The sequence below is a fragment of the Anabrus simplex genome, chromosome 6 (genome assembly GCF_040414725.1).
Source record: "Anabrus simplex isolate iqAnaSimp1 chromosome 6, ASM4041472v1, whole genome shotgun sequence".
NCBI lineage: Eukaryota > Metazoa > Arthropoda > Insecta > Orthoptera > Tettigoniidae > Anabrus > Anabrus simplex.
Genome location: NC_090270.1, coordinates 222,930,950 through 222,956,091, shown reverse-complemented (window position 1 = coordinate 222,956,091; position 25,142 = coordinate 222,930,950). Strand labels below are relative to the sequence as shown.

Here is a 25,142-nt window from a genome sequence, read left to right as displayed (position 1 = left end):
CTGCATTTGAGAGAAAGAGTTGAGGGAAGATAAACCTTATAGCATTTTCTTCAAAACGCATTTTGATGCAGAACGCACTGTTGAAGTGAATATTAAGAAATCTGCAGTTGGTCGCCGACTTCAAAATGAAAATGGATCAGCTCTACATGGTCTGCTCACTCCGTTATGGCCCAATGGAAAACCAGTTTCAGAAGCGAAGCTGAACGACCTGAGCTCTTTCATAAAGCTAATTCCCAACGCTGCTAAGCCTTTCTATAACGGCTTGTTTAGTGATCCTGGAATAGACAATGATATAGATGGGTTTGATTGTGGAAATATGGATTTTGAGCTCGAAAATCCTTAAAATCGTGCATTATGTTTCACTTGGAGAAACTGTGTGTTTATGATACCATAATACTAAGATCTACCAGTGTAATTTCTATACTATATTCTAAAATTCACGTTTTTCTATGTCGTGAAGTATGCTGTTATGTATAATTTAATCCTGTACTTAAATAAGCAATAAAATTACTTAACAAGTATCATCTTATACTGCACTGAATTTTTAAAAGTCCAATCAAACACTAAATGACAATTTTATTTGTTGGTCAAGTGATGCAAAACAAAAAACTAACGTAACCTCAAAGCATCAAGTGACCAAGCGCCATTATCTCAGATTATATATCCCTAAATTTTATACATTAAGTAGAAAATTTATGTTTCTATCTTTATTTTGGTACAGAATACCTCACATTTAACTGGAAATATGAATTAATACAAAGGATTTTGCGTTTGTGTCAATATCTGAAAATCTACTTTTGGCGCTTGGTCAAGTGATTCATAACACCATCCAATTTAGGCATATTCCAAATTATAGCACCACAATTCAATAAATAACTCAAAATTCAACCCTGAAAGGAGTTGTTTCTTGGAAAGAGCTTCTTCCTCTTCACTTTCATTAAATTCTAAATTCATTTTATTCAAAATTAGCAGTGAAGAGGGGGTTTCTCCTCTGGCTCGGTGGAAAAAATTGCTTCCAAGTCAGATTTTTCCGCCGCCGGTGTAGTGAATTGAGATTTTCCGACTCATTGGGTACTCCTAGGAAACAGATTAGTAAAAGGGCATAATTTTTGCCCTGGGACTCTCCACTATTCGACCCCACCTCCCGAAAAAGAACTAGCGTTCACGGATCACTGCCATCTGCGGCCTGGTCATTCCAACTCTGGAACTTTGGACTATTAGATCGGCAGCGTAGTACTGTTTGTTAAAAGTGAGAAAATGTGTGGTTTTTCATTTCATCAAGTATTTCATGCGAAATACTTGCTTTTACTCGCGCCCTTCCTACTGATGTCATTGTAATGACGTATGTTCATTTCAGTTGGGAAAACCAGTAAGACATTCTTTCTGAGGATGTAAAAAGGCAGGTGGAGAATGAGTGTCTGCCATTATAATGCAATTTCCCAACGATTCCCTAACACAGTCTTCATATGAGAAAAGACGTTTGGTGATTTCTCCGTCATATTTCTACGGTAACATTAAGAGCTATGCAATTTAATACATTCTTGCTCACAACGTGTACTCTACCTAACCTACAATTCTGTATACAATGTAGAATTCCGTAGCAAAGCACGGGTACATCAGCTAGTATCTTCTAAAGTCTTCATAAAGCATGCAACTGGTGCACCCCAGTCAGCCTGGAGTAATTCTTGAGCATGTCAGTCTCAAGTGAATAAATCGTGAGTGAAAATAAGCAGTACTGTCACGAGTCAGAGACAAGTCATTCATCAGAAGTGTGTCCATCGGAGCGTCGTGAAAGGCCAAGTTGGGGACCAGGAGCCTGACATAAAATGCAATGTGATTGCTTGAGCAAGTGTGTATTAGTGTGTGCTGACAGAGTAAAACAAATTAAGCTGTCCAAAAATTTAAGCACTAAATTGCTAGGCTTTATCAACTTTTAAGCAGAAGGGTGTTTTAATAAATTGTGATTAATATACTAGGGTTTTTAGTTACAATAATGTACAATGAAGCAAATGGAACTACACGGCGATCATGAATTAAAGCATAGGCCTTAATGTAGAAAACTTCCACCAGCCCTTTTTCAGAGAAAATCATAAAGACGTACATGTTGAAGACAATTTCACATTTGTTTCTAATATGCATTTCAACAAACAGCTATCAATATTTTACATACATTTCATAATTAACAAATGTCAAACATAAAATATACACATATACTACTAAATTAGAATTATTTTTTATTATAAGAAGTTGCAATGCCAATTATACAAAGGGCACTAGGAAAGTTTTGCAATATGCAAAAACGGTTGGCTGGACACCCTTGTTATAGTGAAGGATGAAAAGAGGGGTGAAAACTGGTCTAGAAGACAGCAAGGCGCGACCTTCACACCAGTTACCAAGCAGTGGGATTGAAAACAAGTTAAGATGCCAGTGTGGTCTAAAGATGAATATCACGCAATTATCCGCTACAATTTTGGTCGTGGATTAACTGTTGACCAGTGCCTGGAGGAAATGACTCCTGTGCTGGGGAAAGACTGTCCACATTGGACAATTTTCTGCTGGTACAAAGGGTTCCAGAGGGGAAATTTTGGGGTTGAAGACGATCCTTGTTCTGGGCGGCCGCCAATCAGTGACTGAGGAAAACATTGAAGCTGTGAGTAAAATGTTGCAGCAAGAGAGGCGGTTGACATATCGGCAAGTAGAAGATACCCTCCACATCCCTGCACCAGCTATTCATTCAATTCTACGCGACATCTCCATGTTAGAAAGGTTTGTTCCCTTTGGGTGTCCCATTCACTTTTAGAGGAACAAAGGGCACATCGAGTGAAATGGTGCCGAAAAATGCTAAAACAGTTTGTAAATGGGACTTCACGTAACGTCAATAGCATCGTTATAGGTGACGAAACTTGGCTCTATTATTACAATGTCCCAATAAAATCCCAGAACAAGGTGTGGCTGTTTGAAGATGAGGGTACTCCTGTGACTGCGCAAAGTCAAGGTCAATGAAGAAAAGGATGATTGCAATATTCTTCACTAAACAGGCAATCCTGACTAGGGTTGTGCTAGAAACACAAAGGACAGTTACTGCGAAGTAGTACAGTAAGACTTGTCTGCCTCAGGTCATCCAGGCTCTCGAGCAGCTCCGTCCAAGATCACGGCTCAACACTTGGTTCTTGCATCACGACAATGCTCCAGCACATCATGCTAATGTAACAATGGATTTTCTTGCCAGATCAGGGTTGACTGTGCTTGATCACCCTCCATACAGTCCTGATTTTGCCCCATGTGACTTCACACTCTTTCCAGAAGTGAACATGAAGCTGAAAGGGCGGCGTTTTGCATCCGACGAGGGGCTTCTGGCAGCATGGGATCAAGAGTGTGAAAATGTAACTGAAGAAAAGTGGCAGAGTTGGTTCAATGACTGGTTTCGACGTATGGAGAAGTGTATTGAGTGCGGTGGAAATTATCTTGAAAAAGTCTAAAGCGTTCACTCACACTGGAAAACTTTCCCAATGCCCTTTGTACTACACTGGAAAGAACAGAACTAGCCCTAACCAGTCACGTTTATATCTAGTCACCAAGATTTTACTAATTCCCGTATAAGGACTCTTATTGGGGATGGAGTCAAAATTTGCTCTTATCTTTTCAAAGGTTAAATTTTTTCCAAGTATTTCATGTTGCAAGTTGAAGTCATTAGCCAGTTACCATCCTCAAGAATTGAAAAGGTCTATATTGTATGATACATAAATATTTTATACTCAAGCTGGATTATTTTGGTTGCTGGGGAGGCTAAAAAATGCATCTCAGTAATAAGCCGGTAACTGATTGAGAGATCCCCATGGTGCAACAGCCCCGAAGGGCCAGGGTCTACCAAGCGACCGCTGCTCACCCCCATAGGCCTGCAGATTATGAGGGACTGTGTTGTCAGCACAACAAAACCTCTCTGCCGTTATTCTTGGCTTTCAAATGATCAAGAAACTAAGACTAATAATTTTACTGGCAATATATGCAATTAAGTCATGTTAGATGATTTACTACTACACTACACTGCTTGTTCAGTAAGGATTTATGAATACAATCATGTGCCAAAGTCTAGGAGAGCACTACTAGTGCTTTAACCCGGGAGAGGTAACGCGGGGTGCTGTCAGACCCCCATGGTGAAATATGGAACTACTGCGTCCGTGTTTGGTTGGCTATACTGCTGATACTTGGTCTACCTTCATTCAGGTGTTCTCTTAAGTTCCTGCATGCATCTCCAGTGTCCTATGCCTTGGAGAAAGAAAACAGCCAGTTAATGTGACTGGGGTACCCGTGGACCCCCAAGTCACCGTTTGTGGAACTTTTAATTTACGTAAGACTAGGCCATACTGTTGAAAGTGATTACAATATATGTGCACAAACCACATGAAAAATGTTTGCGGACCTTCCATTGATGCTGGAGAACACATAAGTGAATCTGAATGAATCTTACAATGAAACAGAATTGCAATAAAAACTCAAAAGATGGCAAACTGTGTTGTCTGGTATTGTTGTTTTATCTGTTTTTTGATGTGAAAATGAAGTTACTTTACACAGAATATTGCAGTTTCATTTTCTGTTAAAACCTTGCTTACTGTTTATTTAATGAAATTTGGTTTTGCTTTCATTCCAGTATTGCAAAAGATAAACTGATGGGGGTCTGGGGACACCCCATGTTACTACTGGCATTACAAAAAGTCATGTACATCTCTTGGGTTAAGAACAGATATACACAGAACAAGTCAGCTAAACCATTACCGACATTGAAAATCTGCTTTCTTTCAGTAATATTACTAAGGGATTCATAATTGAACTTTTAGTACTTTTCCAGCATGTAACTGTACTATTTTCTTAACTGAAGTACACTGTTCACTTATTTTCTATTCCTAGCATTAGAATAAATAATAAAAATAATATTTTTACATCACACTAACTGCTTTTACGGTTTTTAGAGAAGCCGAGGTGCCAGTACTTAGTCCCTTAGGAGTTGTTTAACGTGCCAGTAAATCTACCGACACGAGGCCGAAGTATTTGAGCACCTGCAAATACCACTGGACTGAGCCAGGATTGAACCTGTCAAGGTGGGGTCAGAGGGCCAGCACCTCAACCGTCTGAACCACTTAGCCTGGCCTAGAATTAGAGAAATGGGCATTGCAAAATTAAATTTTTAAAATCTGACAAGTACTTCCAGAAATCCGATCTTCAAAATTTATTCGTTTGTTAGCCATGGGACATATTAGAATAAATCGTGAACTGCGCGGTCAAGGCACATCATGCTACATAATATGGATTTCCCTCAAATTGTTCTGACAGGTAGGCATTCATTTTTTTGTGCCTGTAAATACACTATGATTGAAATATGTACGTAAATTAGTGTCCTTGTCCTGAAGAACTGCACAATCATGAGGAATGCAAAGACAAGTTTAGTCTGGCTCCATTGCAGCATTTGCTACCGAGTATGTTTCAAAGCAGTGTATTGATTCGTTTGACTGTCAGAACTGAATCAAATTACAGCAACAGCGAGTGCTAAGTCACACATGTACGGATCAGCGAGACAATACACACACAATTATCGGAACACTGGACATCAGCGCGGAGCCGAACATTCACTGCGAGCGAAACAAAGAACCATGGCTCACTGAAAGAAATGTATGAACTCACGCTCTCTGCTCATCTGAAAATAATAGTCACTTGAATTTCCACGTATTATAAGCTTTAAATTTCATTTTTGTTCTGTACTGAAGTGCAATTATAAGAATAAATTTACAAGAGGGGTCCACCTTTCAGTACAATATATCAAGTAAATGAGATCTTTATTAGATATGCCTTGGGACTAAGTTTCAGCAACCTGGTGACCATCTTCAGCCAAATAACGTGATACCTAAAACATATGTATAAAAGACAAAGACAACGTTGTAGGATAATTATAACATTAAAATATATAACATGATATGATGTCCAAGTTGTCAATTGTCAATTTATTCTTATGAATTTCCGCTAAGAGGGAGGTTTAAATAATACTGTAGGATTAATTTGCAGTGTTATTATGAAAGTAGTAAAATTTGTGACCACTTAAATCTGTTTTATATGGGGAAGAACTACTCAGCATTCCCTCAGTTTGTACATTGCATCACCGCACAAGACTTCAATAATCGAATCACGAGATTGCCAGCTGCACATGGATATTTTTTCATCCAATCCTGTATGCTTATTTAATGGTGTCATCATGGGGGGAAAGGCTTTTTTACATTTATGCGAAGACGTGGCTGCAGGAGAAACCTGAATCTGAATGACATGCATAGCAAAGCAATTCACTGAATGAAGATCAGTAGCATTGAATGATGATTCTGCTACTTACCAGTACACATAGATGTAATAGGAATGGTGACTAAAGTGCCACATATCGGATCACTATATCAATCAGTGATGTGAAATGAATATAATTTAATATCCCATCACTATTCCATGGCTTTCGGGGTCTCAGAGCTTCGGATTTGCTTCCCAACTGGGTCAAGAGATTGGGCGTTTATGCTTTCCACATTTCTGCAACTTGCATATCACATGTAACAGTATTCTCTGCCAGAAATCCTACACAAGTAAGATGCTGCCCACACTGATAGTTTACCTTGCAAAGGCTGCACCAAGCCAGCAATAGCTTCACTAAATTATTCCCATGACAACAGTGCAAGATTTAAAACCACATCACTAGGCAAGGATTTTAACGACTTGTCTAAAAATACTCCAAAATTAAACTTTATTTTGATCTTGGAACACAACCTATTTTTCTTGATGCAGCATTTATGAACAACTTCGTAAAATGTAAAGGACTGGCAATATGGTATATAGAGAGAGTTCTTTTCAATAGTCCTGAAGACAAGTGCATACTGGAAGTAACAATATCATCAGGTTCCATCTCTTCCACATCAAGGGCTAGGTCAACAGCCCCTAATGGAACAAAATGAGACTATATGTAACAATTCAAAATCCCAGAATTCATCCACTGACCAGAATTCAGAACTTTATGAAGAATGGATGAATATGAATGTAAAATAACCAGCAGATCTAATATTACAAGTTAAAAATAATTCCAAAATCAATCCACTGACTAGAATTCAAAAAGATGACCATGAACAATGATTATGAACTTAAAACAATCAGTGAATCTGACCCGCAATGTCCCACCTTCCCAGAAACTAACTTAAAACAATGGTATATACTGACCAAGGTGCTGCTTCCAAAACACTCCTGGGTTGATGCTTGCTGTCTAAAGGGCTCCAAAATCCAGGTCAATAGCACCCCATAATTCTTATCGCTAGTGAAGCAGAACCATGGTATTTCTCATCTAGCGGTACTAATCACAGGTAACAGACTCATGGTCAGTCAATCACTACTGATCTGCATTTAGGATTGTCGCCCAGGTGGCAGATTCCCTATCTGTTTTCCTAGCTTTTTCTTAAATAATTGCAAAGAAATTGGAAATTCATTGAACATCTCCCTTGGTATCTAAAGTTAAAAACTTCATGGCTGTTCCGTATGGAACTGAGAATCACGAAGTAATTTAACATAATGGAATCCACCTTTTCAATACATACAAAACTGTTGCGCATAAATTATATTACAACATTTTTATTATTATAAAGATACCGGTTTCGACATGTTTTCAATGTCATCAGCCTTATGTAAAACAAAGCAAGAGAATAAATTCTTATATAGCAACATTACACTCATACTAGGTACAATTCGTATGACAAATTTAAAATAGTTCATGTAAAGTATCCGAGGATTGCTACACGTTGACGGCGTAATAGTCTTGTATTGTTTTGGTACACGAGTTGGGGCACTTTCTGTAAAGTTGTGCTTTGGTATGATAAAACTTTATGAACACGTTAAAATCTTGGTATCTTATTCATAGAGAAATACAGCACTGAGGAATAATCTGAGCACTTAGTGGCAGGGTCTTATCTTAAAGTTGTACTATGTGCGACTATGTACGACGAAAGTTGATTTTTTAGTGTACATATAGGTCCTAGGATGATATGTAGGACAGAGGTTCCTCAGTTCAAGCGGAACGTGAAACCTAGAGCTGATTTTAATATAGAGTTATTGTCCTAAAATCAACTGCCTTCAAACACCTCCCTAGGAAGGCCAAAACATGGAAGAGCCCAAATCCACTACTAGGTGAATTCCAGATAGACCATGTGGCTATGAAAACAAGCATCACAACGAGATTTAGAATGTTAAGGTGCTAAGGGGTGCTAACTTAGACTCGAACCATTACCTATCTCTGGTAAAAACCATCCTACAACCACTGAGGAGGCCACCGAATGTTGGCAGAAAGGCTAAAATACCGAAGTTCAACATCCTCCGACTGAGTGATGAAGACTGATTTCAAAGTCACTGAAAGAAAACACACAGAAGCAAGGGTGGCCTAACTTACAAAAAGCTCTACTGGACGCTGCTCAGGAGACCATGCCTGCCTTATCCAACAAAGGAAAACATCCATGGTGGACCACTACATGTGACCATGCTAGATAAGATAGACACAGAGCCTGGGTCACACGGAACCAATGCAAAAATTAGGCTAACTACCAGGCCTTCCTTACTCAAAAGGAAAATAACTGCCAATATAGTATGGCAGGCTAAGAGGAACCATAACAAGACTAATACAACAGGCAGAAGAGGACTTTAAGAGGCACAACTCAAGAGATTTCTACAGGAAACTCAGAAAACAGACAACGAAGTACACAGCTCCCACCCTTCATCTTCGTGGATCTGATGGGAAGCTCCAGTTCAACAACAAGGATTGTACCAATACTCTTGCAGGGTATTTCAAACAGCTCCTCAATGCAGAGGAACCTAAAGAGAAACTCTCATTCTCTGAGCCCCTTTCTAGAAACCGAGACTCCACACCGCCAACCATTGAAGAAATAAGGGAGATTATCAAGAGCCTAAAGAACAACAAGGCCTCAGGTGAAAACGGTATAGTAGCGAAGATGTCGAAACATGCCGACGAACAACCAATACAAAACATCCATCAGATCATGGAGGATATTTGGGCAACAGAGACCTTACCTGAGGAATGGACCTCAGCGGTGATCCATCCTCTACACACGAAAGGTAGCAAGATAGACCTTGACAACTACAGAGGCATCTCTCTAATATTGGTTACGTACAAGATCTTTTCTAAAGCCCTGCAAACCAGAGTGGTCAGTCAACGGGATTCCCAATTAGGTGAATATCAGGCCAGTTTTCACACAAATAGATCGTGCCCAGAGCAGATACAGAACCTCAAGACAATCCTGAGGTACAAGAATCGTGGCAGACACCAATGGGTAGTCATACTAGTGGACTTCCAGAAAGAATATGATTCAATAGACAGGCAGACCCTCTTCTCCACCTTATGGGAATTAGGCCTGGATGAGAAGACCACCTCCAAAGTAAAGTTCAGAGGTGAGCTCTCAGAGAGTTTCTCTATCTAAACAGGAGTTAGACAAGGTGATGGAATTTCTTGCATTCTCTTCAATTGCGTTCTACAGAAGATTATCAGGGAATGGACTGCCACATTACCTCCAAGAAGTGGACTGAAAATTGGCTACAAGAAAATCTCAGTGTACCTTGCCTGGCCTTTGCCGACGACCTTACCTTATTAGCCAACAACATAGAAGAAGCTACTCACCAGCTACAGAGCCTCTATACCATAGAAGCTAAAACCAGCTTGAGGGTCAATATAAAGAAAACTGAGTTCGAGACTAACATAAAGGGAGTCCCACCTACTATGCCTTTGGAAAACACCACCATTCGTAAGGTTCCTGCAGTGAAGTACCTAGGGGAGTGGATTTCATCAATCGAGAATGAGACATTAGCAATAGACACCAGATGCACCAAGTTTGGAAAGGATATACCATACCTGTAAGATCATCTATACATCCAAGTGCCTCTGTAAGAAGCTTAAAACTACAACATTACAATTCAGTAGTAAGATCGTCCATACTGTACGCCTCCGAGTGTCTTCTGATGAACAGAAAAGGTCCACTGAGGAAGCTAGAGCTCAAGGAACGAAAAATACTAAGGAGGATTTTGAGACCAATAAGAGAAGGAGATGGTACTTATAGGATAAGGCACAACAATGAGATCTATGACCATCAAGAAGACAGTTACATCCATGAGGAAGAGGCAATTGACTTTCTATGGACATTTGACTCTGAGTACTTGCAGACTTACCAGCAAGATCTTTACCACTACAGGTAGAGGGAAAGCGTCCAAAAATAAATGGATCACCACAGTGAAGTCTGACTTAGAACAGCTGGGGATTTCAGAACAAACCCTTCAGGATCGTGTATTATTCAGGCAGTTGACCTTTCAAGGTGTCTTTCCAGAGTATCTCACCAGCAGAGTACAGACACCACCCGACCGAAGTGGACCAAGGAAAGGAAAACAACCACACAGCCAGAAGATAAACTTTCTGGGCGAAGAAAAAACAATTTCCATACAAGGAGTCTAAACGAGCCCCGTGGTCCTCAGTAGGCCCAAACGACAAGAAGAAGAAGAAGTTCTGTAAAGGGCAAGTCAAATGAAGCAAAGGTATGGAAAGTTAAAAGTGTGAGAACTCACCTTGCCACAGCATGTCAGGAAGCTTACTCTATCGAGAGGAGTTGACAACTGTAGCAGGTTTGTGGGTAGAGGTAGTTGGGAGAGGGAAGGACAGGAATGGAGGGGCTTGGAGATGAAACGCCTATGGAGGGAGGGGAGTATTGGGTGCGGGTCTGGAGGGCTATGCGGTGGGGACGTATAGCAAGGTAGGATATTATGTAATGCGTGGAAGATCTAACGCTTTCTCGTAAACTTAACATCTTTAAGAACCGTAATAAGAAAGTCTTAAAGAACCTTGGGTTTCTCAGAAATTTCATTTACAGTGGTTGATCATATTAGGGCCACTAGGTAAAAATTGAAGAATTTATGTTTGGATCATTATTCTTTTCTAAGTGTTTACTTATTGCTTATTTTTATGGTTGGATATTATTAATTACACATTTCCATAGTTAAATTCAACAATCAGCCCTACATTAAGGAGCCTAATAATGAAAACTCTGGTCAAGAATTGAGAGTCGCCAATTATGTTACAGTTGCTTGCTGACTGTTGTTGGAGTAACACACGTGATTTATTGTAGATTTGTTTCCTTGCATCTCTTGTGCGAATTTTGCTCTTTAAGTGATACAGTGAAGTGACAAGAGTAGAATACAGTTAATTATAGTTCAGTATATACTTAAAAATACGGGTATTTAGAAAACAAACATGGGGAAAGCTAAAGACCTTTCTCCTAGTAAAATTTCGAAAATAAAAACACTTTTAAAGAATACCGATTATTCTCATAGACAAATAGCGTCTATCACTTCTGTTTCAAAGTCAACAGTGGACAGAATTAAGAAAAAACTTGACCAAGGCACGAATTTGTCACCTAAACGGGTGGGTAAATGTGGCCGCAAAAGAATCACTTCTCCACGAGCAGAGCGCCTGTTAAGAAATATCGTCATTAAACATAGAAAAGCTTCAATGAAAGTCATTACAACAAAGATTCGACAAGCGGGGATCAACGTATCTTCAATGACAGCTCGGAGGATCAAAGAGCTGGGTTTCCCTTGCCATCGTCCAGCAAAGAAACCATCACCGACACCAACCATGATGAAGAAGCGACTATTATGGGTAAAACAACATCGAAATTGGACTGCTGATGAATGGAAAAGGGTAAGCTGTTTAGAAAAAATTGTAATCTGTTTACTTCCTCCCTGTTATGCTCAACCGAACTTGGCGTAAACAGGTTTTAATACAAAACTACATTTTTTTCCAGGTTTGCTTCTCGGATGAGCCATCAATACATATCCTTGATGACAGATCTGTATTTGTGAGGAGGCGCAAGGGTGAGAAATACAATAGTGACTGCATTGTCAAGACCGGTAAGCACCCGTTAAGTGTCATGGTGTGGTCCGTCATCAGTAGTAATAGAACCGGCCGTCTGTATATTGTCGAAGGAACCATGAACCAACACCAGTACATTAAGGTTCTGGAGAAACGGCTACTTCCACAAGTTCGTGAATGGTTCCCAGATGGCAAATTTGTGTTTATGCATGACTCTGCACCTTGTCACAAGGCTAAAACTGTGACAAAGTTCCTTCTGGACAACAAAGTGAAGGTTCTGGACTGGCCTGGCAATTCTCCTGACCTCAACCCGATCGAGAACCTTTGGGGGCTAATGAAGAGGAAAATTTGTGCTCATGTCACGAATAAGATCCAACTGATCGAAAGACTAATCAATGTGTGGCATCATGATGATGAAATTAAAAAAGCTGCCTCAGATGCATTTGTAGTATGCCAGATAGAGTCGAAGCGGTAATTGCTGCGAAGGGAGGTGTTACAAAATATTAGATTTTCCTAGTTTCCTTAGTTTTTCAAGATTTTCATTAATATTTCAAATGTAAAATAGTGTAATATATTTGTCAAAAGTCCATTTTAGATTAATTAAATGTATATCAGTGAAGTTTAATTGTGTATGTCTTATCAAGTTTGAAAAATACAACTTTCACCTAGTGGCCCTAATAATATGATCAACCACTGTAAGTATATTGGGGTTGAAAAACTGATGGGAGGTGTATGAAGGAATTTTCGGTGACATCTAGGAGAGGGCCTTTTCCTAAGTTTCTGAGAATCTCCAAGTCTTGGTCTATGGTGGTAAAAGTATGTTTCGTGTCATGCCTCGGTCATAGTGGTGGATACTATACATGGGTACTGTACACCAACAGCGATCCACCCACAGACCCATGGTATTCCGCACAGTGGTACTAATCACAAGAAAAGTCTATTCCTCAACAGAGGATGCCTTGGGTTGAGTCCTGTGCACTGAAGTAGGTGTTTTGAGTCCATCACTGATCCAGTAATTTTGCAGATGGTACACTTTTCTGTCTGGTGTATTTTGAGTCTAGCTAGATATGTAGCTAAGCAATCGTGTCCTGTTTCCAATATGAAGATCGCCACTGTTTCTTTCCTCTGCTTGCTTTCGTTTTTGTAGCAGAAGTCATTTACTTTTTTTCCATTTCTTCATTGCAGCAAGTTGGATAGTTTCTTGCTTTTATTTCAAGGGTTTTATTCATGATTTATCTTCATGATTGAGTTAGCTGCCAGTTCGTTGCCTCTTACTCCTGCATGTGCAGGGACCCATTGTAAAGTGATGTTTCTCTTTAAAGTTTTTAATTGTTAGTACATGTTTAATGTCATGAATGCTTGATGAATAGGATTTGGTATTTGAGGAAAATGCTTGTACAGCAGCTAGTAAATCTGAGTAAACTGATTTTTCAAATAAACTGCCTCTATAAATCAGATTTTGTAGGGCATATTTCTCCATCGAAGTTATGATATCTACCTATTGAAGCATATTGTGAGAATAAATGGCAGAAAACTCCAGCGCCTGCTCCTCTGTCATCTATTTGTGAGCCGTCTGAAGACAACCACTGATCTTCAGGATATTCTTCGTTTAGCATACTAAATGCCGAGCAACTCAGTATTACTGGGATACTATCTTTTTGTTTTGTTTGACATTATCTGAGAGATAGGTTTGTATTGAAGTGTAGTCCAATGGGCTTATTGGTTCAGGGGTGGTTTCAATTTCTAGTGGTATACTTAGTGCTTTTAAAATATTTCTACAAGCGGTTATAGGCGTTTCTTGGTTTTTAGTAGTTCATTGTCTTTTCTCGGTATCCAGTTTGCTTTCTGTGATGCTTCCATTTTAACTAAGTTTACTGCAGATGGTTTTTTATTTCTCTTTGTATTGGTAGGTTATTTTTATATAGCTGTAGCGCTGTGATTGGTAGGGTTTTAACTGCTCCTGATATTAATCTTAAGGCATTTGATCGTATTATTTCCAGCTGTTTTAGACAGGTTTTATTTCCTTTGACTATTACCTCACTTCCATATTTAAGCCATTACCATGCTTTGACTGAACCTCCCGTCCTGCAATCGTAAGGCAGTAACATACTTTGACGGACAGTTTCGCCCTAGTGCACAGAACATTTATAAGTTCAGTATCGCGGTTAACTGGTCAGACAGATTTATTCTGTTTGTTTTGCAGCCTACCCGATTGATGTCAGATGATACCTGAAGCTATTTTCTCTGTGTAAATAGTAACGCTGCTGAAATACAGAAAATAAAAAGCAACTTAGTTTGCTGCTAGTTGTAAACAATCATGGCAGCATCCAAGCGCGACACTGATGAGGCTATTCGGAATTGGCTTGAAAATAGTGATGCTGAAAGTGGAAAAGATTTTCTGGAGAGTGAAAATACTTCTTCCTCTTCAACTGACAGCGATGAAAGTGATTCGGATTTCGATTCCGAGGTGACAGTGCCAATTGAAACTACGGGACAAAACCAGAACGCAACAAGAGCGGGTGAGAACTCTAATAATGTTACTTGGAATTGAAATCCTGTTGACAATATGCCTGTTTCTGAAATTCATTCTAGAGTGAGGAGGAGGTTGGGGAATAATCCAAAAGAAAAGGACGTAGTGAATGAATTTCTAACCTCAGCTCTGGGATCATGTTACAAAAGAAACCAATGCCTATGTTTCTACATTTCTTGCAAATTCATCTGCTTCCCTTGAAACCAGTAATACTTACGAACAAAAACATTAGTTTCCTGTTACTACAGACGAGCTAAAAGCTCACTTTGCTCTGTGTATTCTTATGTAGGTGATTAGTCAAATTTATGTTAAAGTGACTGAAAAATAAATGGTATTTAAGGAAATATTTCCTTTCACAAGTAATGGTAGGCCAAAGGGTTAATTGTAAGTTTCACACATGTGTTATAGGTGATGTTGAGTGTCTTGTGTACATCCCCATTTAGTGCCTACTAGTCTCTTCATCAGGTTAATCTGTTTATTTGCTTTTTCAGAAGTTATCCTTACTTGGATGATTGGACTGAAGATGAAGATAGTGAGGATGAAGATCAGGTGCCTAAACCACTGAGCAGAAAACTAAATTGGAAAAGGTAGAACCTGAATCAGAAGAAACAAGTTTGATGCAGCTAATTTCGGACTAAAAAGTTTAGTGGGCAATGCTAGCATGTTAAGTTTCTTTTAGCTGTTTTTAACATGCATATCTTAACTCTTCTGTGTGAGGAACATGAAAAGTGCTAAAAATAGTCAAACATTTCACCAAATATGCATTACAAATAAAATCTTTTAACCTCTTCCTGTCCTCTCCCCACGGTATGAGCAGTCTGCAGACAGGAGAGCAGAGCGAGACAAGTATCCCGTACAGCGGGCTCGGTGAACCACTCTCTGCTTGCGTCCAGAGGGTCACAACCATACTCGCTACGCCGGAGTGAAAGGGTAAGTCTATGAAGACTGCTAATGTACTCTTCTGGTTGTTGAGCCTTGTTTCAAGTCTTGGGATAGGTTTTATTACTGCATTTGAGGTTGACATGTTTGTTCTGAATCCTGCTTGTTCTTCAATAAGGTATTTTTGTTTCTCCAAATACCAATTTAGGTGTGCTGATACCATTTTTTCACATATTCTGGCAAGTATTGAAGTTAGGTTTGCAGGTTGGTATGATTCCATCTAGTTTTCATCTTTCCCAGATTTTAGAATTGGGATGATAGCGCCTTTAGTCCAGCCTGTCAGTAGGGATAAATCATTGTGCCAAAACACATTGTAAATTTTTTGGAGTCTTTTACGTGCAGTGGGATCCAATATTTTTTACAAATTCTGGGAAGATTTCGTCATCCCCATGTTTTTTTAATTGTATGTTATGAATTGCTTCATTCATTTCTTCCTTTGAGAACTAATGTAAAACAGCTCTTCTAGATGTGCGCTCCCAAATGCGTTCTGTTCTTTTTTTTTTAAATTTCCGTTTCAATGAAAATCCACCGCCCGTTTCCAGTCATTCGACCGGGTCAGGAATGGAATGAAGCCCCATTTAGCAGCGAGGATAGGAATTGTGCCGGCTGCCGAAGCCTGTTGCACTCCTCTGAGGCAATGAGTAATGGACAGATGAAATTAAATGATACTGAAGAGTGTTGCTGGAAAGAAATGACAGGAAAACCAGAGTACCCCGAGAAAAACCTGTCCTGCTTCTGCTTTGTCCAACACAAATATCACATGGAGTGACTGGGATTTGAAGCACAAACCCCAGCGGTGAGAGGTCAGCACGCTGCCGCCTGAGCCACAGAGGCTCTATTTCTTTTTCAACTTTATTTTTATATTGGTTTAGGTAGAATGTATTAAATATGTCGACACTTTTCTTATCAGTTATAACATTGCCATTTATTTTATTAGTATGACTATTTCTGGGTACTTACTGTTTAATGAGCTGAGTAGTTTGTGTGCTTCGGATTCACATTTTCTGTACCTGCGGGCGGGTAGGCAACGAACCCCTTACTCTTTTACTGGCGGGGGAAAAAAAAAGAACGCAACTGCTCCATACGCAGATAAGTGGAAAAAGACCAGATACATTTGTAAACAGTGTAAGAAGGGTGTACACCCTTTGTGCCTCCCTAAGCACATTTGCTAGAACAAGTCATAAACATGTGTAAATATTAGTAAATAGTTCCTTGTATCATATTTTTAAGGCAAAAAGTGAATTACTGAGTGTTAAGTTTGTGTAATATAGACATTAATCAATTTTTTTACTTAAAACTAACCATGAACTGCAGCATTTGCATATAACGTGAGATTAGAAAATTTCATGTTAAATGCAATAATAATAATAATAATAATAATAATAATAATAATAATAATAATAATAATAATAATGTAACTGTAATATTGTACATAAAGCTCTATTATGTGGCACAGGAAACACCACCTCTCTAAAATAATGTAGTTTTTGATAGTAGAAATATCTTTTTCTTATTGTATTTTGATCATGAAATACCTTTTCTTTCAAAGAAAGAAAACATTTATTTGAATTATCACTTCAAAAAACAAAAATTTATAAAATAAAGGTGCATTAATTTACATCAATAAAATGCTTGAAGCATTACCTTCAAAACAAAGAAAATGCCCATCCAATTTATATAAATTGAACAGAAGTTATTACGAATAATTTACTGCAAGGTAAGTGCTCATTAGGACTTGGTGGTATAGGACATTGACACCACGTATGAGGCTGGCAGTCAAAGGGTTAAGAGTGGTTCTAGAGAACTGTCAAATTTTGAGGTTATGGGGAGACGAATGGACCTTGCGCCAAGATAGATAGGCACTGTCAGAGAGCTACTTGTTGAGAAACGTTATTCACAGCAAGAGATAGCTCCTAGATTGCAAAAATCACAGCAATCTGTAACCAGAATTTAAAAATGTGAAGACAAAGAGAAGATAAAATGTCAACGTGTTGGAAACTTTAGGCGAAAGAAGAAACTAACCCCAAGGAGTAAGCGAAAAAAAATTTGTAAGTAAACAATCGCAAGGCTACTAGTTCGGATTTACGTAAGAAATTAAAAGAGTATGGGTCATTCGTATCAGCCAGGACTATGACACGAGAACTGTTTAATGCTGGAATGAAAGCAAGACTACCTCGAAGAAAAGCCAAGATTACTTCTGCTATGGCTGCAAAGACGTTCCAGTGGGCCCAGACTTCAGAATTTGTCATCTAATGACTGGAAAAAGGCAAGTCCATGACAATGACTAATTCCTAAATTATCATTTATTACTCCATTTTTAACCCAATTTAACTGTTGTAACCATACAGTACAGTACAAGTATGACATTTTTCTTTGAAACTGTGCAGCTTATTGCTTATAATGCTAGGCTTATTTTATTTATTTCAGGTTCGTTTTAGTGATGCATCTGTATTTTCTATTGAAGAAGAGACAAGTCAGTATGTCAGAAGAAAAGAAGCATTCCATCCAGACTGTGTGAAGTGAAGCAGACAATGAAGCATCCAACTGGTCTGGAGTGTGTTTTCTTGGTACGGCTGTGGATGATTATATACTGTACAAGGAACTATGAGACATGAACAGTATATTAAAGTATTAAGAACCCGTTTGCTATCTCATGTGCAAGTGTGGTTTGGCCAAAGTGAATTTATTTTTATGCCACCAAAAAAATAATGAAATTTTTAAGGAACAACGTAAAGTGCTTCATTGGCCTGGAAACAGTCCAGACATGAACCCCACAGAAAATCTTTGGGCGATAGCAAAGAAAAAAATCTTGAAAAATAAATGACAAAAATTGGCTTGATTGAGAAGCTTGTTCAGATCTGATTTCATGACGACGATTTACAGAGTCAGCGTAAAATACTGACTGAGGTATGCCCAGTCGAATCAAGTCACTCATGAAAGCTAAGGGGATGCATACCAAGTACTAAAGTCATCGACTTAAGAATTGGTAACATCCTATGTGTTCAATTCACAATTAACCTTCAAAAATTGAATTTTTAAACATTTACTCTAATAATTTGGCTACTTCTAATTTATTTTCAGGTATATATGATGTATAAATACAATGCAATGTTTTGCAACACAGCAATACACGGTAATAGTCCAGAAGAACGTATCTTTGGCACTAGAGTGTTACAGAAAATTCCGTTCATTGTAAGTAGGTGGTATGAGACTCTCGAAATTACGAGAAAACATGTGTCATTATTCTAGAAGCCTGGCCAGGCAATGAATATAAAGAGGCAATCTTAGGAGTCCAGTTGTTTTAGTGAGATCTGTGAGTGCAAGTCTCCAATAGAGTATATGAATTCATGCTGTCGTTGGTAGTTCGTTGACATCAAAGTGTTGCAGTCTTCGTCTTCTTCGTAGCAGTGTTTTGTTCAAGACAGCAGTTTATTAGTGTATGTGTATAAAGTGTACATAATTTGTAAATAAAACAGTGTCCACAATTGACAGCATCTCCTGTGTGAGTCTTTGTGGTTACAACAAACTGTTGCTATTCAAATAGTTTTAGACGATTCTTCCTACTGCATTTTCGGAATTGTATCCCCAATACTGGGATGCTGCGTTAGTCCCCTACTATGATTTAGTTTTTATGTGGTTGGAGTACATCAAGATTGAGATAGAGATTGTTGTTTGGAGGGCTGTACAATCTATAAATTTATATTTCGGTGTTTACCCACACTGTTATCTCTACTATTTTGCTGGTGTCTAACTCATCTCTGCGACTATTTGGAAGTTCGCTGCAAGGTCATTTTTGTTAGTCACAATGATTCCACTTGCAATTTGTCTGCCTTTGTATATGCCGTATGTTTTGTATCCTTCGATTTGGTAATATTCGACGTTTTCTTCAGTAATATTAGCATTGTTGATTATTTTTATGTCTATTATGTCCATGTTAATCTCTATTAGTTTCATTTTGAGTTCAGTAATCTTTGGGTTCGAAAGGCCTCCTGGATTCCATTGGAGGATTTTTAGTGTTTTCTTTCATCCTTTTTCATTTGACAGGTTGATTTTGCCTTGAAAAAGGCAGCTGATTTTCATCGTTGAGACACCATTGCCAAGCTGTTACTCATTTTGCTCCACCCGGGGGGACACGTGTAGTTTAAGAAGTGATACGGACGTAACAGTTATAAAAATCATTTGACGAAAATCATTCCTTCTTTGAGTAGAGACGTCTGAATGCGCTCCGTCTCCTTCCAACTGTTGCAGATGCTCTCCTTTGAGACTTAAGTCGTTTTCCTAAACTATACCAGGTGAATATGACAAAGATGATCACATAAGCAAATTCATTTCCAATCGCTTTTCCGCTATTTGCTCGAATTACTACAATGAGTGGATGTTATACATGAACCATATGTATGATCTTGCCGTCTTTCACTCTAGATATTTGGTGTCCCGTATATGTAGTAAGTTTTTGCAAGGCTTGCACTACAAATTACCATTAGGTCTACTTTACTTTTAAAGGTTATATTGTAGTCTAGAATATGGTTTTGAGTGCAAGCATCATTTCTCAGAAGTTTTCAAATGCATGCTATTTGATTCTGTTCCTCTTAAAAAAGAGGCCACTTGATCGAGAATTGTGTTGATGGAGCGAAATTTCTGGGCGGCCTTTGTAGAAAGTAGTTTCCTCAAGGAAGATTTTAAAAATATGATTCAATTAGGATGTTTACGGGACCACATAATATGAACTAATAATCTGGGAAAACTTTTTTTTCTTCTGAGAACAGATAATCAGGTTCCAATGAATAGGTGCGTTGATGTCTACTAAGCTAGGGTTAACTGAAACTTCTAAATTACAAATAAAATAAAATTACAAACATCCTAATGGATACAGACACCCTCAAAAGAAGATGGGAAAAGATAAAGACTGCAGATTATGAAATTATAAGAGATTTCTACTTCAAATGCAAAAACAGAAGGAATTTCAGTACAAATGATACCCTACTGTACAGAAGTAGCCCTGTGAACAACTTATTTCTGCATTATGTATTAATAAATAAATAAATAAATAAATAAATAAATAAATAAATAAATAAAGTATTCTGAATTATTACCTTGAACAATGGGTCTTTTGGTAAATGCTTCTGAGCAAACTCTCGTTGGCATGTATATCTAGGATCAGTTTTTCGAAGTACAGCATGACCATAGCCAGGAACAACTTGTCCACTCTTCAATGTTGCCCAAATAAATTCCTTCAGCTTCTCATCAGTGGGAGATTCTCCAAGACTTGCCTGCAGCTTCTTAAGGAATATCAGCACCTAAAGAAAAAGAAAAAGCATGAAGTACAACAGGAAATACTGCAGGGTGGAAGAAAGAGGTAATCTTAACCAATAAAAGAATCACATGTATATCCAGCCCTTGTCCAGTTTCTCTACAGGCTCTGGTATGAAGTATGATGATGATGATGATGCTTGTTTAAAGGGGCCTAACATCGAGGTTATCGGCCCCTAATGGTATGAAATGAAATAACAAAAATTTCAAATTCATCCACTGACCAAAATAAAATATAAAAAAGTTATGAAGAATGAATGGATGGACATGAACGCAACAAAAAACAAAAACAAAAAACGAACAAACAAACAAACAAAATACAGTGGATTAGAGTAAAAAAAGGACGGAATAATAGTAGTACTGACCAAGGGACCACTCAAAGCACAATGATGCTTGATGTCTAAAATGGGTGCAATATCTATGGCTAAGGGTACAAACATACCGAAGATGCATCGCAGCTCGCGGTTTACATCGCGGTCGATGCCTCGATGTCACCTCCTGGTAACACACAGTTTTAAATCGAACAGTTCATGTCAAAGATGCTCCCTTCTATTCACCATCGCAATTTACCAGGTCTAGCGCGATGACAAGAAAGTTTGTGTTCTCATCGCTGTAGAACGAGAGGCATCGATGTAGCTTGCTCCTGATTGGCTTATCCGGATTGAGATCACGTGATATAGCCCCACCCCCCGTTCTACTGTGCCGTTGATCCGGGTGTTCACAGAGCCGCATGTATTCGTGTGGTAGTTATTGTACTTCACAGTATCAATTTTTGATTCCACATTGTTGTATATGTATTGGAACGTCTCAAGGGACATTCTCATATATGAATGGAATCTGTCCGCATGGTGTTTCGGTTCTTCAAATAAGTTGTGATATTCCGCCAGCGCCTGCCTCTTTTATTTATAGGATGAGAATTCCACTGGCGGGTTTACTGATTTGAAAGTACCCACCATCGTGTGCTTATGCACAATGTATCACTATCTCCACTGTCACTTGAATATATACTCTATACTTATAAAAACTCAGTAGTAGAGGAAAAATTATCTAACTTGAACGCCGAGATCTAAACATTACGTCCATTCACTGTAAACACATCTCAGAACACTGAAAGGTAAAACCTCCCCGGTATGTTCACCCACCATCGACAGCGACCATGACGTAAACGTCGACCGCGACCTGAGATGCATCTTCGGTATGTTCGTACCCTAAGGCCCCACAGAATGGTACATGTCGCGAGTAAAGTAAAACCATGGTATTTTGTCATGTTGGGGTACTAATCAAAAGTAGCTAAACTCACGGTGTTCCACACAAGATGGTACTACTCACAAGTATTGTACTTCGTACAGGTAACGCAGACCTATGGTGTTACTCACACAATCGCGCCACTCAGAGCCAACGCAAACCGATAGTTTCCTCATCTAGGTGTACTAGGCACAGGTGCCGGTCCCACGGGCCCCGTGGTGTTCCTCACATAGTGGATACTAATCACAGGCAACGCAGACCCACGGTGTCGCTCGTATAGCGGTACAACTCGCAGGCAACGCCCAGACCCGCGGTATTGCTCACATGGGTACGACGCACGGGTATTGGAAACCCACAGGGGAACCACTCTCTGCTGCTACTAATCACAAACCTATTTCGTACCTAAGATGGTGGTACTACTCGCAAGTTCAGGCAACCCATGGTGTTCCACACATGATGGTACGAATCAAAAGTAGTTTCATGGTTCTAATTCAATCATCCCTTGGTCGCCCCTTGTAGTCGCCTCTTACGACAGGCAGGGGATACCGCGCCTGTATTCTACATGTGCGTCCCCCACCCGCAGGGGGTAGTGTGTTTGGTTCGCGAGAGGTATTTCATTTCCCTGAAGTCCGCTGTCAAGCCGGTTAGGACCCTCCTATCTGCCACCTGGGACGCGCCACGTGGGAGTATCACCTCCCCCCCTGCTACGCCAGCGTAGTAGGTTCGTGGGGTATGAAGTGAAAACTTCATGGTCCATACTGACAGTGCTGAATTGTACAGTATAAGCCTTTATATTTTCCCCTCGTATTCAATAGCTTATTCAACCACCTCTTTTGGAAGTTTTTACGACCGAATGCCCTTCCTGACGTCAAGCTCACCAGAGGAGTTAATGAGATGAAAGGAATGGTGAGATATGATAGTAGGAAGGGAGAGGGAGGGAGAAATCTGGTGCCAGCACATTAACTTAATCCTGTTGAATAGCAACACAGGGTCTGTTCAAGGCTCAAGGTCCCCATCCAAAGGACAAATCATCAATAGTCATATGCCCTCACTCCGTATGAATACTAGAGAGAGAGGCCTGGAAATTAATCGAGGCTTTTGACATACAATCTAGTGATAAATTTTATACCACCACCCCTGCTACCCTGCTCGCCAACATTCTGATTAAATTTTTTTGACCAATGGGACTTGAAACAGTTAGCCACAGACTTGACTCCTTAACCATGGCCACCAGGCAGGCTAAATGAAAGATTCACATGAATTTGGAAAGAACAGCTTAGAAGAAATGTCTGATACTGCCATGTTACATTTTTGGGAAACAAAGTTTTAAGATAATGACAAAGGTATGAGTATCTCGTCAGAATCAAGAAAGGAGATAGATGACATCTGTACCTATATTTTGAAAAATTCACCAAATATTTTGCATTACCACTTTTATGGCACATTTTAACATTCTGTGATTAGATTATAACTGGGGAATGTAATTTTAGGTTCTTTTCATGTATTTGTGCTGGTTTCTTCTGGACCCTTGGGGTCATCCAGAATGCCAAACAGATGTTCTGTTTTAGAAATATACATCCTCAGTTACACAAAGGATATTTGTGATGTTTCCCATCTGATTATCTGGCAAAGATAAAGAATCTGGAAAGCTGTAAGATGTCTTAATCACATGTCAGTCACGTGTAACTGGTATCACTATGCAGTAGAAGTTTTTTCTAGCATTTGCTAATAAAGGCACTCAGATTTGCTGAAAAACAAATTCTTCAAGGGTTGATAATCAAGATGAACTGTGACTATAAAATGCGTACAATCTAAATGACAATGTTAATGAATTTAGCTAACTAGGACATTCAGATTCCGTACATTTTATAGTGGAAATCATCTTCCATTTAGTTTCCAGACAAAAACTATGACAGATTTAATGCTGATAATCATCTTCCAATCAGTTTCTAGATGAAGCATATACCGTATAATCTCGAATACCACCCGCCACCGAATAAGACCCACACCCTTATTTTGAAAAAAAGAAGGTAATGTCAAAATTATTCACAATTATTTACGATTCCATGCCGTTAAAATCCAAAAACACAGCAGCTGAACTTACGGGCGCTGAGTACGACCAGTTTGCGTCAGTGTGTGATTATCAGCCGCCATCCATTCTGTACAGAGCGGTTTCAAGGCTGCTTTAAATGGACGGTACATGCAGACATCTAGCGGCTGTATCATAGACGTCATACCACCAAGAATGACTGCTAGGTCGGTTTTCCCATCCTTGATATGTTCCTTCACAGCGTCTGTTGTGTGGCCCCGGTAAATGTCGAGAACAAGCAAGCTCTTTTGTCCCAATAATGCACCACGGCGACGTTGCCAGACACACTTTACCCAGTCTTCCACAAGTGAACTCTCCATCCAGCCGGAGTTCTGAGATCTGACGATAACACCAGCGGGTAGTTTTTTAGGAAGAGTCTTTCGCTGGAGAACAATGTACGGCGGCAATTTGGTTCCGTCTGCGAGAATACATAACATTACCGTACACCGTTGTTTTTCATTACCACCTGTTCTAATGGTAACACTTTTTGCACCCTTAATATTCACAGTCCTGTCCACTGACATTTCCAAGTAGACTGGCGTCTGATCTGCATTACCAATTTGGGAAAGCAAATATGCATTTTCCTTCCACAACCGAATTATGTGACACTGAAACTACCATAACTTCTCATCATAGGTACTAGGAAGACCCTGTGAAATTGCGGTACGCCTTTGTATGCTCAACCCATTTCTTTTATAAAACTTACAAACCCATCCTCGGCTTGCCTTAAACCCTTCCATTAAAAGTTCCTTTGCGATCTCTAATGCCTTTAGCGGACATTTCGGTTGACACACCATATCCCAATTTCCGTCTTTCTGTCACATATTTATAAAGATTTTTTTCAATTTCTGGAAATTGTAAGCTCAGTCCACGAAAAGCTGTACGATCACTACTACATGTTAATAGCACATTTTCCTTCTTTCTCCAATCGCGAATACACGACTTAATATCTTATTTCCTACCGACGGCATGATTTCCAATAATTATGGCTTCCTCAACTACAGTACTTTCAGTTTCTCACTCGCAGTAAAAGATCGCAAACGCTTTGTGGAATTTATGTTAATACTCTGAGAACGTGCGTGAGACTGATGCCAAGTGCG

The 25,142-nt window shown here is 39.2% G+C and overlaps 1 protein-coding gene across 1 annotated transcript in view; it reads right to left on the bottom strand.

Moving 5' to 3' along the window:
• kdn (knockdown) overlaps nucleotides 1-25,142 on the bottom strand; it is a 125,118-nt gene that overhangs the window by 25,366 nt on the left and 74,610 nt on the right. Inside the window, exon 7 of the mRNA XM_067150210.2 lies at nucleotides 20,492-20,695. Within this exon, the coding sequence (XP_067006311.1) occupies nucleotides 20,492-20,695 (204 nt within the window). The remainder of the gene's footprint in view (nucleotides 1-20,491; nucleotides 20,696-25,142) is intronic.